Raw genomic sequence first — 12,469 nt, 5'->3', positions numbered from 1 at the left:
CAGCCAGCACGTCATGCACTGGCAGCCGCAGGGACCAAGGCACTGAACAACTGCTGAAACATCATTGGACTAGACAACCTTGGAGGTCTTTTCCAACCTTGCTAATTCTAGGATTCTGTGGCAGTCAGTGTCAGCATAAGGCTCTTAGACAGATAAACAAGCAAACGCTTTAAAAAAAAAAAAAGGGGGGGGGGGGAGGGGAGGGAGGCAAAAGAAGAACCATGCATTCTGGAAACCTTGAAAAGCAAAGTTTTGCAGTCTCTGTAAAGTCCTAGGTAACGCTCGATTTGTTGGGCCAAACAATTGGAGGAGTTCAGTGAAGGGTAAGCCCTAAGTGAAGATCAGCAAATACTTGTGAAAGGTAACTGGAACTGCAGTGCCGAGGGACTGGTCTGTGTCATAGAATGGTTTGAGTGGGAAGGGACCCTGAAGGCCATCTGCTCACACTGAGCAGGGACACCCACAGCTCCATCAGTGCTCGCAGCCCTGTTCCCTGACCTTGACTGTCTGCAGGGATGGGGCAGCACCAGCTCTGTGTGCAGCCTGTGCCTCACCGCCCTGAGTGCAAAGGATTTCTTCTTTAACTCTGATCTGAATCTCCCTTCTTTCAGCTTGAAGCCATTTTCCCCAAGTATATACACTTCTTTCTTACAGCCCCTTTAGAGGCTGAAGGCTGCTCTCAGCTCTCCCTGCAGCCTTTCCCTTCCACATGCTGCACAGCCCCAGCTCTCAGCCTGTCCCTGTAGGGAGGTGCTCCATCCCTCGGGTCATTTCTGTGGCCCTCCTCTGGATGCTCTCCAACAGGTCCATGTCTTTCTGTACTGAGCACTCCCATCTGGACGCAGTGCTCCAGGTAAGGTCTCACAGCACAGAGCAGAGGGGCACATCCCCTCCCTGTCCTGCTGGCTGCACTGCTTTGGATGCAGCCCAGGGTACGGTTGGCTGTGTGGGTGTGAGGGCACACTGCTGCCTCATGTCCAGCTGCCACCCACCAGAAACCCCAGGTCCTGTTCAGCAGGGCTGTGCTCCATCCTTCTGTCCCGTGATTTGTACTGATAGTGGGGGTTGCCATGACAATTTTTTACCCAAACTTTACAGATCCTTTGTTAGGTTTAGGATGCTTTTTTCCCTTGGAATGATTCTACCTTCTTGGAAGGGAATGACACTTGATTCTAATGGCCTCTTTAACTGTCTGTTTTCCACTTTTGAACCAATTAAATGTATCGCTTACATTTATGGTATACACATCATTTATTTCCTGTGGGATGAATGAGTGAAGACTGTTGGAAGGGAGTGATGTTGTATCTGGTATGATTGAAGGGATTAATCATTATTGAGCTACTATACGTTGTATTCATTGAAACTTCTGTATGTTGGTTTATACTGAGATATGACAAGTTGTGACAACTAAGCTCAGTGAGTAAACCTCGATTCATTTTTCCAATTAACATTACTTGTTTGTCAGTTGGAGCTGTGTTGTTTTTCTGCTGCTTTTCTTCCCCTCATGTTCATGTAGTTGGCTGCTCAGTTCTGTTGGCGCAGCTCAAGACACACCTTCCTTCTGTACAACCTGCAGCTCTTGGCCCTCCCTCTTTCTGTGCAGTGACCTGAGCTGCCCGGCACGGAGCCGAGCAGACGGCGCAGTCAGCGTGCTTTGAAGCACCCTGTAGCCCTAAACATCAGTTACAGCTTGCTGCTGAGGGCTTGCCAGAGGATGAATGTGGAGCGATTAGAGGAGACGCTGTGTGAAATTTCCCCTGGCTAGCTGGGCCCTTTCTGAAGACTGCTATTTTGAATGTCTAGGCAGCCCTTACATCTGGAACGGGTGCTGGCCTGTGTGCATGGTTTGCCTCTCTGGCAATTCAGCATGGACAAACTTCTATTTTGTGAGTGGTATGACTTGCCAAGTAGGCTGAAATAACTACTAGAGGCTGATTTATTATTATTATTTTTTCCCCCATGATTTGGTTAATTTAGCTATGCGAGTTGCTTTTGGTTTGTTTTTTTTTATTCTTTCTCCTTATTAAATGGAGGGTGTTAAACTTGTTTAGTGTTGTCTTTGCTGCTTTTTAAATTTCCTGTGTGGAGATAATCTCTGGCCTTTAGAAGGGGAAATGCTTCTATCACTGTATTAGCTTCTGTTATCCAGTAGGGCATTTTGCTCGTGCTCCGTTCTTGCTGCTGTTCAGGGCACTGTGCAGATTGAAGCCGAAGGTGGGTTTTGATCATCTGGTGTTGATGCATTTGAAAAGCCTTTCACAAATGCTGGTGTACGGAAGGGAAGACTATTATTTTCAGCATGGTGTGCACGTATAATGGATATCACTGAATTTTGGCTTGCAAAGTTGAGGGCTGAAACTGGTACTTGGTCCTGATTGAAAAAACTCACATGTGGAATAAAATGCAGAGGTTTTTGGGAGGAGGAGAGCATGCTCATCTAACCATTTGAACATACTGTGAAGGATCTTCCCTGTCTGGCAGCATGCCACTCTCCTTGTGGCATGAAGGTAGGCTGGCAAGAGAAGTGGTTGCTTCAGTTTGAAAGCAGTAATGGAATTCTGACCAAATGCTGGTGCTCGCCAGTTTATAGAATGAGAACACAGCTCAAATGTATTCCATCCAGTATTGCAGGCAGGAGTTACAGTGTTCATTTGATTAAAATGAGTTCTTGGAAAGGAGGCAGGAGAAGCCGTTAAGTGGAGTTTCATGTTACCAGTTGGCTTGGATGTTCTAAGAATATAGGCAGAAGCTTCCCGCATGGCTATTTTCATTGTGCAGGCATGTGTGTAATGCTTTTGAATTCATAGCAAATGTTTTGCTTTTATTTCAGGTGTACTTGAAGGCACCTATGATTCTCAATGGTGTCTGTGTAATCTGGAAAGGCTGGATAGATCTACAGAGACTGGATGGTATGGGCTGCCTGGAATTTGATGAAGAGAGAGCACAGGTAAGACAGAGTGCCCAAGCTACTGTGCCTTAGGTGTTCCTCGTCCTCTGAGAAGCCGTGCAGTCAGGTAACAATTGCAAGTCCTAATTTGTGTGCTTTCAGCTTTCACTTAGTGTACGGATTGTGAAGAAAACCTGACAATACAGAAGTTCAGAAATAGATGGCTGTAGCTAAACCAGCATTGTGATTAGAGCGAAGTGTTAAGAGCAAGAATGATCTGTAGCTTGCAACTTTGTGATGCTTGTTAGAACTGTTACTATGCTACAGACTAATATATCTGAAAGTATTTGAGAAGCTATTAGTGTAGCTTGAAACAACTGCACTGGCAAGTATTTTCTAGCTGATTACCTTTTTTGTTTCTTTTTTGTCAAAGTAACCTTTTTTGTTTTGTTACATGACAGAAAGGGGAAAAAATAAGAGGCACAGGGTGAGAGTAGGAAGAATGGGGCTTTTTTCTCGTAAAAGTGGTAGGCAGCTTTGTTAAGGTATGACAGATTTTGAGAAACTTACTTATCTCTGGATGTCCCTTCCAACCCCTACAATTCTGTGATTCTGTGATACTTCTTATCTCCTGGCTTCCTGCTTCTGAAGTAACTTTTTCTAGCAGCTGAATCTTTGGATGTGCACAAGAACAAAAGTAGACTGAGAGGAATTCAGTTTTTAAGTGCTTGTTACTTATATAAGCTTCCTTATGCATCTGTAGAGTTCCCTAATTTACTCAGAATTAAGACAGACCTTGTCTGTTCCACTCCGTGCATCTCTTTTTCAGCCATCCTCGGGGTTTCCCTTTTAGTCATAGCCACAATTGGTCACTCTTTTATGAGTGGGAACCTTTAAATTCTACTTAAATGCAAAGAGCACTTCTCTGTTACACATATGCAGAACTGGAGGTTATATTGATTAATTTGTCTCCATTCAAGAGCTGCAAATATTCAAATCAGACTTTGTGTGGAGATGTGTAATTGCTAGCTTTGTGGATCCTGGCCTTCCTCAGACTTCAGAAAACAATCTGTACGTTAGATTATATTCATTTGACTGCGTTCTACCTTAAATACAAGTACTGTGTGTCAAAATGGTGTCTTTGAAATAGCCACAGCTCTGTGTGCTTTCTTCAAGATGCCCAGAATCAATGGCAGTCTAATCTGAGAATAGTCCTTCCACCTTTAGTTTATGTGAAAAAAAAAAAAAAAAAAAAGCAAAAAAAAAAGCCACAGAGCCAAAGTTTTCCTTGAATGGTGCTGTTAGCTGCACACTCATTTCTTCCAGGGCTGAGAGTCAGCATTTGGGACAGCAAGGCTCCTGTTACAGCAGCGTTTTCTTTTTTTAAAAAAAAAAGCCAGTAACTTCTGTAACACCATGGATTAGAACTCCTCTGATTGCACATTACGGTCAGATATAGTCCCCTGAGGATTGTGCAAGGAAAAATGCCTTGGTCCATGCCTGTTATGTTTGGTACGTGATGCTAAGTGGTGTGACTGAGCTGAGAGGAGACTGGCTGGGATGTGTGCTCAGGAGCTGACAGTGTCACTCATCTCCAAAACTGGATAGCTCCTGCAAGAAGAGGGAGGGTGAAGTGACCTTTGGGTTCCATTCTTCTCTTCCAATTTCATGACATGTTTTTGCCTGCTCTATGGTTATTTTAGTTTCCTGATATGTATACTGTCTTAACTACATGGAAGAATTCTTTACAGGTGTCTTTGGGGAATATCTGTGCACTCAGCATGTGATTTATTGTTTATTGTTTATTTTTTGAGGGGGAATTTACGCATCTCCCAGGTGTCAGTGCTTTCTTAAGTTTCAAGTTCCGTGGTTACTGAGTGGAAGTACTGCACACTGTATCTACAGAGGGAGATTTGCACTCAATTATAAGTGTGTAATCTATTTTCAGTTTGCACTTCTGAGCATCAGCAGTTAAGTTTATGTTAAGTGCAAGTTAGAGGAAAAAAAAATTAATGAGACTTTAAAAGGTGATATGTCAATTATATTGGTCTGTGTTTGTTAGTATTGTAAATCTTCTGCATTGTTTACTTTCCCTTTATCTGTCATCTGCCTCCTTTCTTAAACGTTTTAATATGGCTGGTGGCAGTGGAGCTGACTGCTGACATTGATCCCTACCTTACACTGGTGTCAGTGAGTTCAGGTGCTTCCAGCTGTGCAGCACAGTGCCTGCAGTGCTCCTGCTTTTGCCATGTGAGTCTTGGCAGCATTCGTTGTCCCCCTGCCCACCACCCCTGCTGTTTTGGGGAAAGCTTGCTGTATGCCAATCTAGTGCTCTTGCATTTTCCTGTCTCTTACCACTTCTTACTAGTGCTGGGATCAGGTACGTTTTCTCCTTGTTGCCACAGTTTTTGAAATTCTATCCTTCAGCAGGTCAGAAAATGCCTCAGGAAGGAAAGCTACATGCCTAGTGAAATACTTCAATTGTAACTTTTAAGCTAACATTCTTTCTATTTAATTCACAGCAAATTAATGTCTCCCTCCTAAGCAGCTTCGCCTTCTGTTACTGGGGGCCTTGGTTCAGCTGCTCCTTCAGCCTTCTTTCTGTTGGGCTAACAGAGTGCTTGGGTACCTTCTCCATCCAGCACTGCAGTATCCCTGAGTTTGCTGTTTGCCTGGAGCCTCATTAAAAGACTGTTTTTGTCTCCAGTACTTTTGTGTGTCTTCTGTAATGCAACATTCTTGCTATGTAGCTTCTGTAGTTGAAGTTGTTCTTATAAAGGCTTGTCCTGCTGAGCTGTTGTGGTGGGAGCTGTGGGTGTGAGTAAGCCTCTCCTTTGTGGGTTTTGTTTCCCTGGCTGAGAGGCTGTTTTGCCCCATTTTTGTATTGATATGGTTCATATTTTGCAAACTCTTTTCATCAGTGGGCTCCTGTCAGAAGTATTGCTCCTGAATAAAACTAGGGTGGATGGATGATTGGGTTTCCTACCTCCAAATTTGCTGGGCTGTAATTGCCAGATTTGGCTGACATTTGAAGAAGGATAGTTAAACTCCTGTTGTTTGAGCTTCAGAGAAGTTCAGTTTCTTTTGTAGTGCATCTCTGAGGCCAAAGCAGGATCTTTTGATACATTTATTTTTTACTTAAAGTTGCGTTCTGATGCTTTTTTTTCCCTTTCATTTGACATTAATAAACCAGCTGTCAGTATGTGTTCATTCTGGATGTCAACAAACTGATTGTTCTCTGAAATTCTAATTCAGCTTTTTTTGGTTTACAACCACGTTTAAAAAAGTCTCGTGGCTGAGACTGTGTAGCTTTTTATTACATGACCACTTCAAGTGATGGTAAAATGCAAAAATCTCATACAGAAAAATCTGCTTTCGTTTAAGTCTGTCCCCTCAAAAGTGAGAGGGTAACGATGACGTATGGAGCTGCTGTACACCAAAAAGAAGGCAGCTTCTCTGCCATCATCAGAGAGACAAACTTAGCTCGTATTTTATCTCTTCTGCTTTGCTAAGAACAATATCACCTTTTACTGCGAGACCTTAGCTGCTACGTGCTGCGTGAGCATTGAGGTATCTATAAAGGGCCGAATTCCACTTTTAAAAATAAGTCAGACTTCTCTTATGGGCAGCTTTAAAGATCACCTTTGAGTGCAGCTTTCCAGGGACCTGGGTGCAGTTATTGACTGACAGCTGTTTGTCCCTATCTGTGCTAGGCCACGAGGGGCCCTCACTCACATCACTTCACAGAGCGCCTTCCAGGCAGCGTGATTGTGCCGGGGGCGAAAAAAGCAATTGAATGTTCTCTCAGCCTAAAGACGTTTGAACTGAAATTAAAAAATTTATGCGCTTAGTCCCTCGGTGTATTAATATTTAGTTGGTTTCTCACAGTGGTTTTGTCCTCCAACAGTCAAGGTTAGGATTGTTACTTTTAGGAGAACTGCCGGCTTGAAAATCATGTGTGTACATGGGAATGGCGAGCAGAGATAGCAGTGGTGGTAGCTGGAAAGTTACGAGGAGAGAGAAGTAATGCTGTTTGTCCCTTACTGTCTTCATGATATTTTGAACATTAGTTTATTAGAGGTATTTTCATGCATAATCTACGTCATGCATAATTCTCTTGAAAAGAAGCAACAAAGTTGTTGAAAAACTGTAGGCTTTCCTCTGCATGTGTATGTGTCAGTGGTGGAATAGTTTCTGCCCCATGTTTTTCAGCTAAATTTAGGTTATTTAAATACGTAAGGTTTATAGATGTTCATATTGGTGCACCTTCCACAGCTTTTGATGAAATTGAGGGTTTAATTACTCTGTAACTTGGATGTAAATTTTTAAATGGGAAGTAATTAAATTACCATTGTATATGTCGTGATGCTAATGAACTCAGTATACCTGTGGATATTGTTTTCACAATTACTTTCATATGGCAGTAAAGTGCGTTGCCTCTTTCATCTAACTTCTGAGAATTCCTAGCTTTCAGAAAATTTTGCAGCATTTAAAATGGCTTCTGACAAGCCGTTCTCCTTCTAACATGTATTTAAGTGATAGCTGTAGCTGTACTGTAGCTTCAGCTACTTCTGCTGTAGTGATGAAGGTAGGTAGTAACTCCTTACCTTACAATTAGCAGCTGCTAGAACCCATCTGTGATCTAGCTGCTTCTGTAAGACATGCTTGTCTTTACTGTCAAGCAATCCCTAATATTCAAAAGAAAGATTTGTCTGATGGAAATGAAGGTAACCTTCTGTGTCGCTTGTTGTCGTGTGGTTTGGTAGCAGGAGGATGCATTGGCACAACAAGCCTTTGAAGAAGCTCGAAGAAGAACCCGTGAATTCGAAGACAGAGACAGGTCTCATCGGGAGGAAATGGAGGTGAGGGTTTCACAGCTGCTGTCAGTAACTGGTTAGTACTTTCCCAAAACTTAAGATTGTTTTTTAATTTGTGTGTATAATGTTGTGGATTTTGTTTGTTGTCCAGTTTTGTCGTGTACCAATTACAAAATGTGTTGCTTCCAACTTTTCTAAAAACAAAAACAATTCCAAATGTTTGAAGTCTTGTCAAGAATTCTGACTTCTAGCCTTTTATTCCTCCCTGTAGATGATCAAGTGGGTACTTGATCTGTAAGGCTATTCTTGTTCACTGCCACATCTCTAGCAGATATGGGGGCATCTTTTGCATGAACACAGAAGAAGCTTGAGGAAATGCTGGCAGATTATTTTCTAGCTGGCTATTTTACACTATGGAAAACATTACCACTGACCTTAATCACGTGCTACAGTCTGCTTTCTTCCACAGGTTGTGCTTTCTTTTCCTCTTGCTGGTTCTTACTGATGGGGAGTCTCACTCCCCTCCTCCATTTCACTGATACGGCTCTCACTACCCTGTGCTTTGCTTCTTTAGGGCCCCACAGTCTTAAATCTTTTTTTTATTAGAGCAGAAATTACTGGGATTAAGAAAAGAGGAGCCAGAAAAGGGAATGGAAACCAGCTGCTCTAAGATGTTAGAAAGACAGGAGCTGTAAGAGGATGAGTGATGCATAAGGAGAGTTGGCAAGTTAAGACAGACTGTAGGTCAACCAGAGACAAGGGATGAAACTGAAGGAGTTTGAGTTTGTCTCCCTTACTACTTTTCTTTCTTACTCCCTGTTTAATCAGCATGGTCTGACCTGAATTGTAAGATGGCCTGGGTTAGAAGGCATATTGAAGATCATGTAGTTACCACCCCCCTGTTGTAGGCTAGTTGCCATCCATCAGCCCAGGCTGCCCAGGTCCCCATCCAACCTGGCTTTGGGCACCTCCAAGGATGGGTCATCCTCAACTTTGCTGAGCACCCTGGGCCAGGCCCTCACATCCCTTGCATGAAGAATTTCCTCGTAACATCTAATCTAAATCTCTCCTCTTTTCATTTAAAACAGTTTCACTTATGCTGTTGCTGTAAGACAGCGTAAGAAGTTGGTCTCTCTCCTACTTGTAAGTTCCCTTCAAGTACTGGAAGGTCACAGTGATGTGTCCTAGATGCGTTCTCTCCCCCAAGCCAAACAAACCCAGCTGCCTCAACCTATTTTCATAGGAAAGGTTCTCCAGCCCTTTGGTCATCTTCATGTCCTCCTCTGGACCCACTCCAACAACTCCATGCCTTCCTGTGCTGAGGGCTGCAGGCTTCAGTGCAGTACTGCAGGTGGGGCCTCTCAAAGGCAGAGCAGAGGGGACAGCTGCCTCCCTGCCTGCTGCTACCCATCTTCTGGTGTGAGCAAACATGACCAATCTGCTGCTACTCGTGTTTTTAGAAAGCTTTGTTACTGCTAAGCTGCTTTTCTTTTGGCTGCACTGATAGTTGAGGTGGTTAAACAGACTTCTTTCTTCCAAGTGACAGTGGAAGACACTGAGCATGAAAGTGAGGAGGAGAGAAAGATTCAGAGAATAATGCCTGTCACTTTGAAGAGATTGCCGGAGTTGTTCTTGCTGACACTGACATGGCCAGGTCAGATGTCAGCTGTGTAAAGATAAAATCCTTGCCTTTGTACCACTGAATCCTTGGAATATCTGGACAACCTGGATCATTTTTGTTTCTGTTGCATCATAGCTGGAAACTGTGACTTCAAAAGGAAGGTAGAATCTTAAAACTGTTTGTAGATATCTGAGGCAGCTTGCCTTAATTTAAACTATGTTGTAGGAACTTGAAGGCCAGCCTTACATCTTTTACTTACATCAAGCTTTATTTACTTTCCTTTGCTACACCCTTCTTATCCGTTCCTGCTAACAGTGCTTAAAGTTTGGGGGTTCTTTGAAAAAGGGAAAAAAAAAAAAAAAAGATTCCCTTGAACTTCTGCAGTTCTGTGGGGTTTGATTCTTCAAGTGTAGAAACCCCTTATTTGCAGCTAAGATGCACAGAAATTTTCAACTAAGAGTGAGATTGAGGTAATATCAAGCATCTGGCTCTTCATAAGGGACATCAAAGCTTGTGGCAGTAAGATGCAAACAATGTCCCTGGCCAGCTGCAGGAGCTGGATCCAATAACTTCTGAAAATTGTCTCTCTCCTTAATAGGACAGCAAGCAGTTGTTATTAAATGATGTCATTATTAGCTGCCAGGACCCATTTTTCTCTTAAAATAAGAATAGTCATTTTCTCATCTCTGAAGCACTAGGCATAGATCACCTACAGAAAGGAAGAAAAGGACAAATAGATATCTGGAAGCGTGTTTAAGCAGAATGGAAAAGTTACCAGATTCAAAATTAATTTGTGATGTCAAAAGCTGATGTTTTTTCAGTAATTGCAACACATTTTGTTATGTGTGTTTCATTTTTTTTTTTTGTGTTACTGTATATGTTTTAATGCATATAACCGCTCTGGGTCTCAAGACTGCACGAAAATCACAATCTGGGGGCTAGGGTATAGATTTACAGTGCATTCCTCGGGAGGAATCAGGTTTCCAAGTCGGGCATTGTTTGCCTGACTTTCACAGCAGTCGTATTCTAATGCAACGCTCAGTCAGGATCAAATGAACCTTAATTAGGAAGCACTTAAATGAGGAGCTTGTGATCATCATAAAATTCTGAATAGAAAAGAAGGCATAACTGCATTCACGTTTGTTGTATCTTCCTGAATTTTCCTATGCTCACAATGTTGATCAGCTTGGAAACGCAGCTCAACAGTTACAGAATATTGCAGACTGTTCCAGTAGGTCCGACTGTGTCTTTGACTGCAGCACAGAGATGGTTGCACTTGAAGGTTTTTATAGGGCAGTTAGAAGTGGTGGATGCTAAGCACGCCGAGTGAATTTTGGTTTGTTGTGCTCCACACAGAGCTCCCTGCAGCATAGACTTTGTAATGCTACATGTTTCGCTGTTATTCTTTATTATTCTTCAGGTTTTTCTTTCCTGCTAAGCATGGCATGGACAGTGCAACTTGAAATTGCCAGACTTGGAACGGGATCTCATTAGCATTAAGGATTACTTTAGGAATTGCGACACTGTCTGTAAAAAGCAGATTTCCTACTGTAGAATTAAAGGCATTTCAGCTTAATAGAGACCAGATTCTGCTTCGGTGGGGGAGGGAAGGAGAATCCTGCAGTATTCCAGCCACTCTTATCCTAAACAGACGTGCCAGCTCTTTGGAAACATTCATCCGTCCAAAGCCTGGCAGCATCTGAAAGTGATCAGATTCAATTCCTTATTTATAAAGTTTATTGTGGGGGAAAAAAAAAACTCCTACCCTTAAGTCTCACTGTGGAGTTTTAAAACAAAGTTGTGTATTTTTGACTAGGAGTGATCCCAGCAAAGCTTGTTGAATCGTTCGAGTGGGGGTGGTAAATTGTTCCAAGTTGGGGTGGTAAGACTTTGAAAAGGGGAAAAATAGCAAGTGAGTAACAACTTAGGAATAATTACTTTTCTAATTTTAATTATTTCCTCTCTTATTCATAAGAACAGAAAAACCCAAAACAAACTCACCCCTCAGCATGCTGTGAAGTTTGTTTGCCCTCCTTTTGTCATGTAGTGTGCTTCCTATTGATGGCTTCAGTAGCACAACAGATCCCCATTTTGGTGAGGAAAGGATTGGTAGTGCCTGGTAGGTCATGCTCCATTTTCCAAAAGTGACTGTTTTGGTCCAGCTACAGCATTCATCCCAGCACGAGTAAGGTGTTATACTGTGGAGTGAGAGTGGATTTAAGCAGTTGGCTTCAAGTTTTTAGGTTTTTCCTAGTTGAAACGTGTCCTGCTATACTTCTGGTGTGTTTCACTTTTTAATATAAGATGGATTTGCTTTCTGTCAGTGTATGTAGGTTGGTCACATCAGATACCGCAAATCTTACCTCACTGCACTCAGAGCTCCTCTGTTTCAGAGATGCTTTTGAAGTCAGTGAGTGTTTTTAATTAATGCCTTCAAAATTAATAATGTATTCTAATGGCTTTCACTTTCCACAAAAGCACTGGAATGCTGAGGCAGTAAATATTTAATGATGCACATGAAGGACCTTATCCCCAGGTAAAGCATATTTGCAGTGTGTTATTTACAAATAAATAACTGTATGAAGTTCCATGGAGCTGTGTAGCAAACTTACCCTCTCTAGTGACTTCCTACCAAGTGAAGGCTGACTTTGCTTTCCAAAGCAAAGTACCACATCAGACAGAAACTGAATTGGAAATATCTGTGCTTTGTTTCCCTCAGCCAAACTAATAAGAGAAGGGAGGGAGGAGGAACGGCGGTGAGGCAGGCGCATCTCTGTATCCCTTTTTCTTGGCTGGAAGAGCTGGTGTGAGTGTGTTCTGCTGTCGGTGTGGTTGCAGCATGAATGACCAGAGTAGGGCTCACAATAAGAGGTGTGCTGTGGAAATTACTGTGAGGCTGCAGACTGGAAATACCTGAACCTTCTAGTAAGAACTTGGCTTTTTATTCTGCATTCTGACACAAACTTTGCTACACTGTCCAGAATGACTTAGGGAGGTTTCAGCAGCCCCCAGTTGGTGAGGCCAGGAGCAGCAGCAGCTCGGAGCCGTGCTCAGCCCAGGAGGGCAGCGAGTGAGGTCTGCACACCAGAGCAGAAAGTAGGAAGCAGTGGACTCTCAGCAAGGTAACGAGAGGAGGATATTTGT

The 12,469-nt window shown here is 42.7% G+C and overlaps 1 protein-coding gene across 2 annotated transcripts in view; it reads left to right on the top strand.

Annotated features, from left to right (window-relative positions):
* CBFB (core-binding factor subunit beta) overlaps positions 1-12,469 on the top strand; it is a 42,270-nt gene that overhangs the window by 19,344 nt on the left and 10,457 nt on the right. Inside the window, exons 4-5 of one of the 2 annotated variants that reach the window (XM_042834769.1) lie at positions 2,831-2,947; positions 7,654-7,749. In XM_042834769.1, the coding sequence (XP_042690703.1) occupies positions 2,831-2,947; positions 7,654-7,749 (213 nt within the window). Of the gene's footprint in view, positions 1-2,830; positions 2,948-7,653; positions 7,781-12,469 lie in introns of both variants that reach the window. The other variant, XM_042834770.1, reaches the window with a different exon arrangement.

Source organism: Centrocercus urophasianus, unplaced genomic scaffold, assembly GCF_019232065.1.
Source record: "Centrocercus urophasianus isolate 14NV4802_14NV808 unplaced genomic scaffold, USGS_Curo_1.0 seq_49, whole genome shotgun sequence".
Lineage (NCBI taxonomy): Eukaryota > Metazoa > Chordata > Aves > Galliformes > Phasianidae > Centrocercus > Centrocercus urophasianus.
Note: the sequence above shows the minus strand (reverse complement) of the source record. Positions and strands in the feature narration are given on the sequence as shown.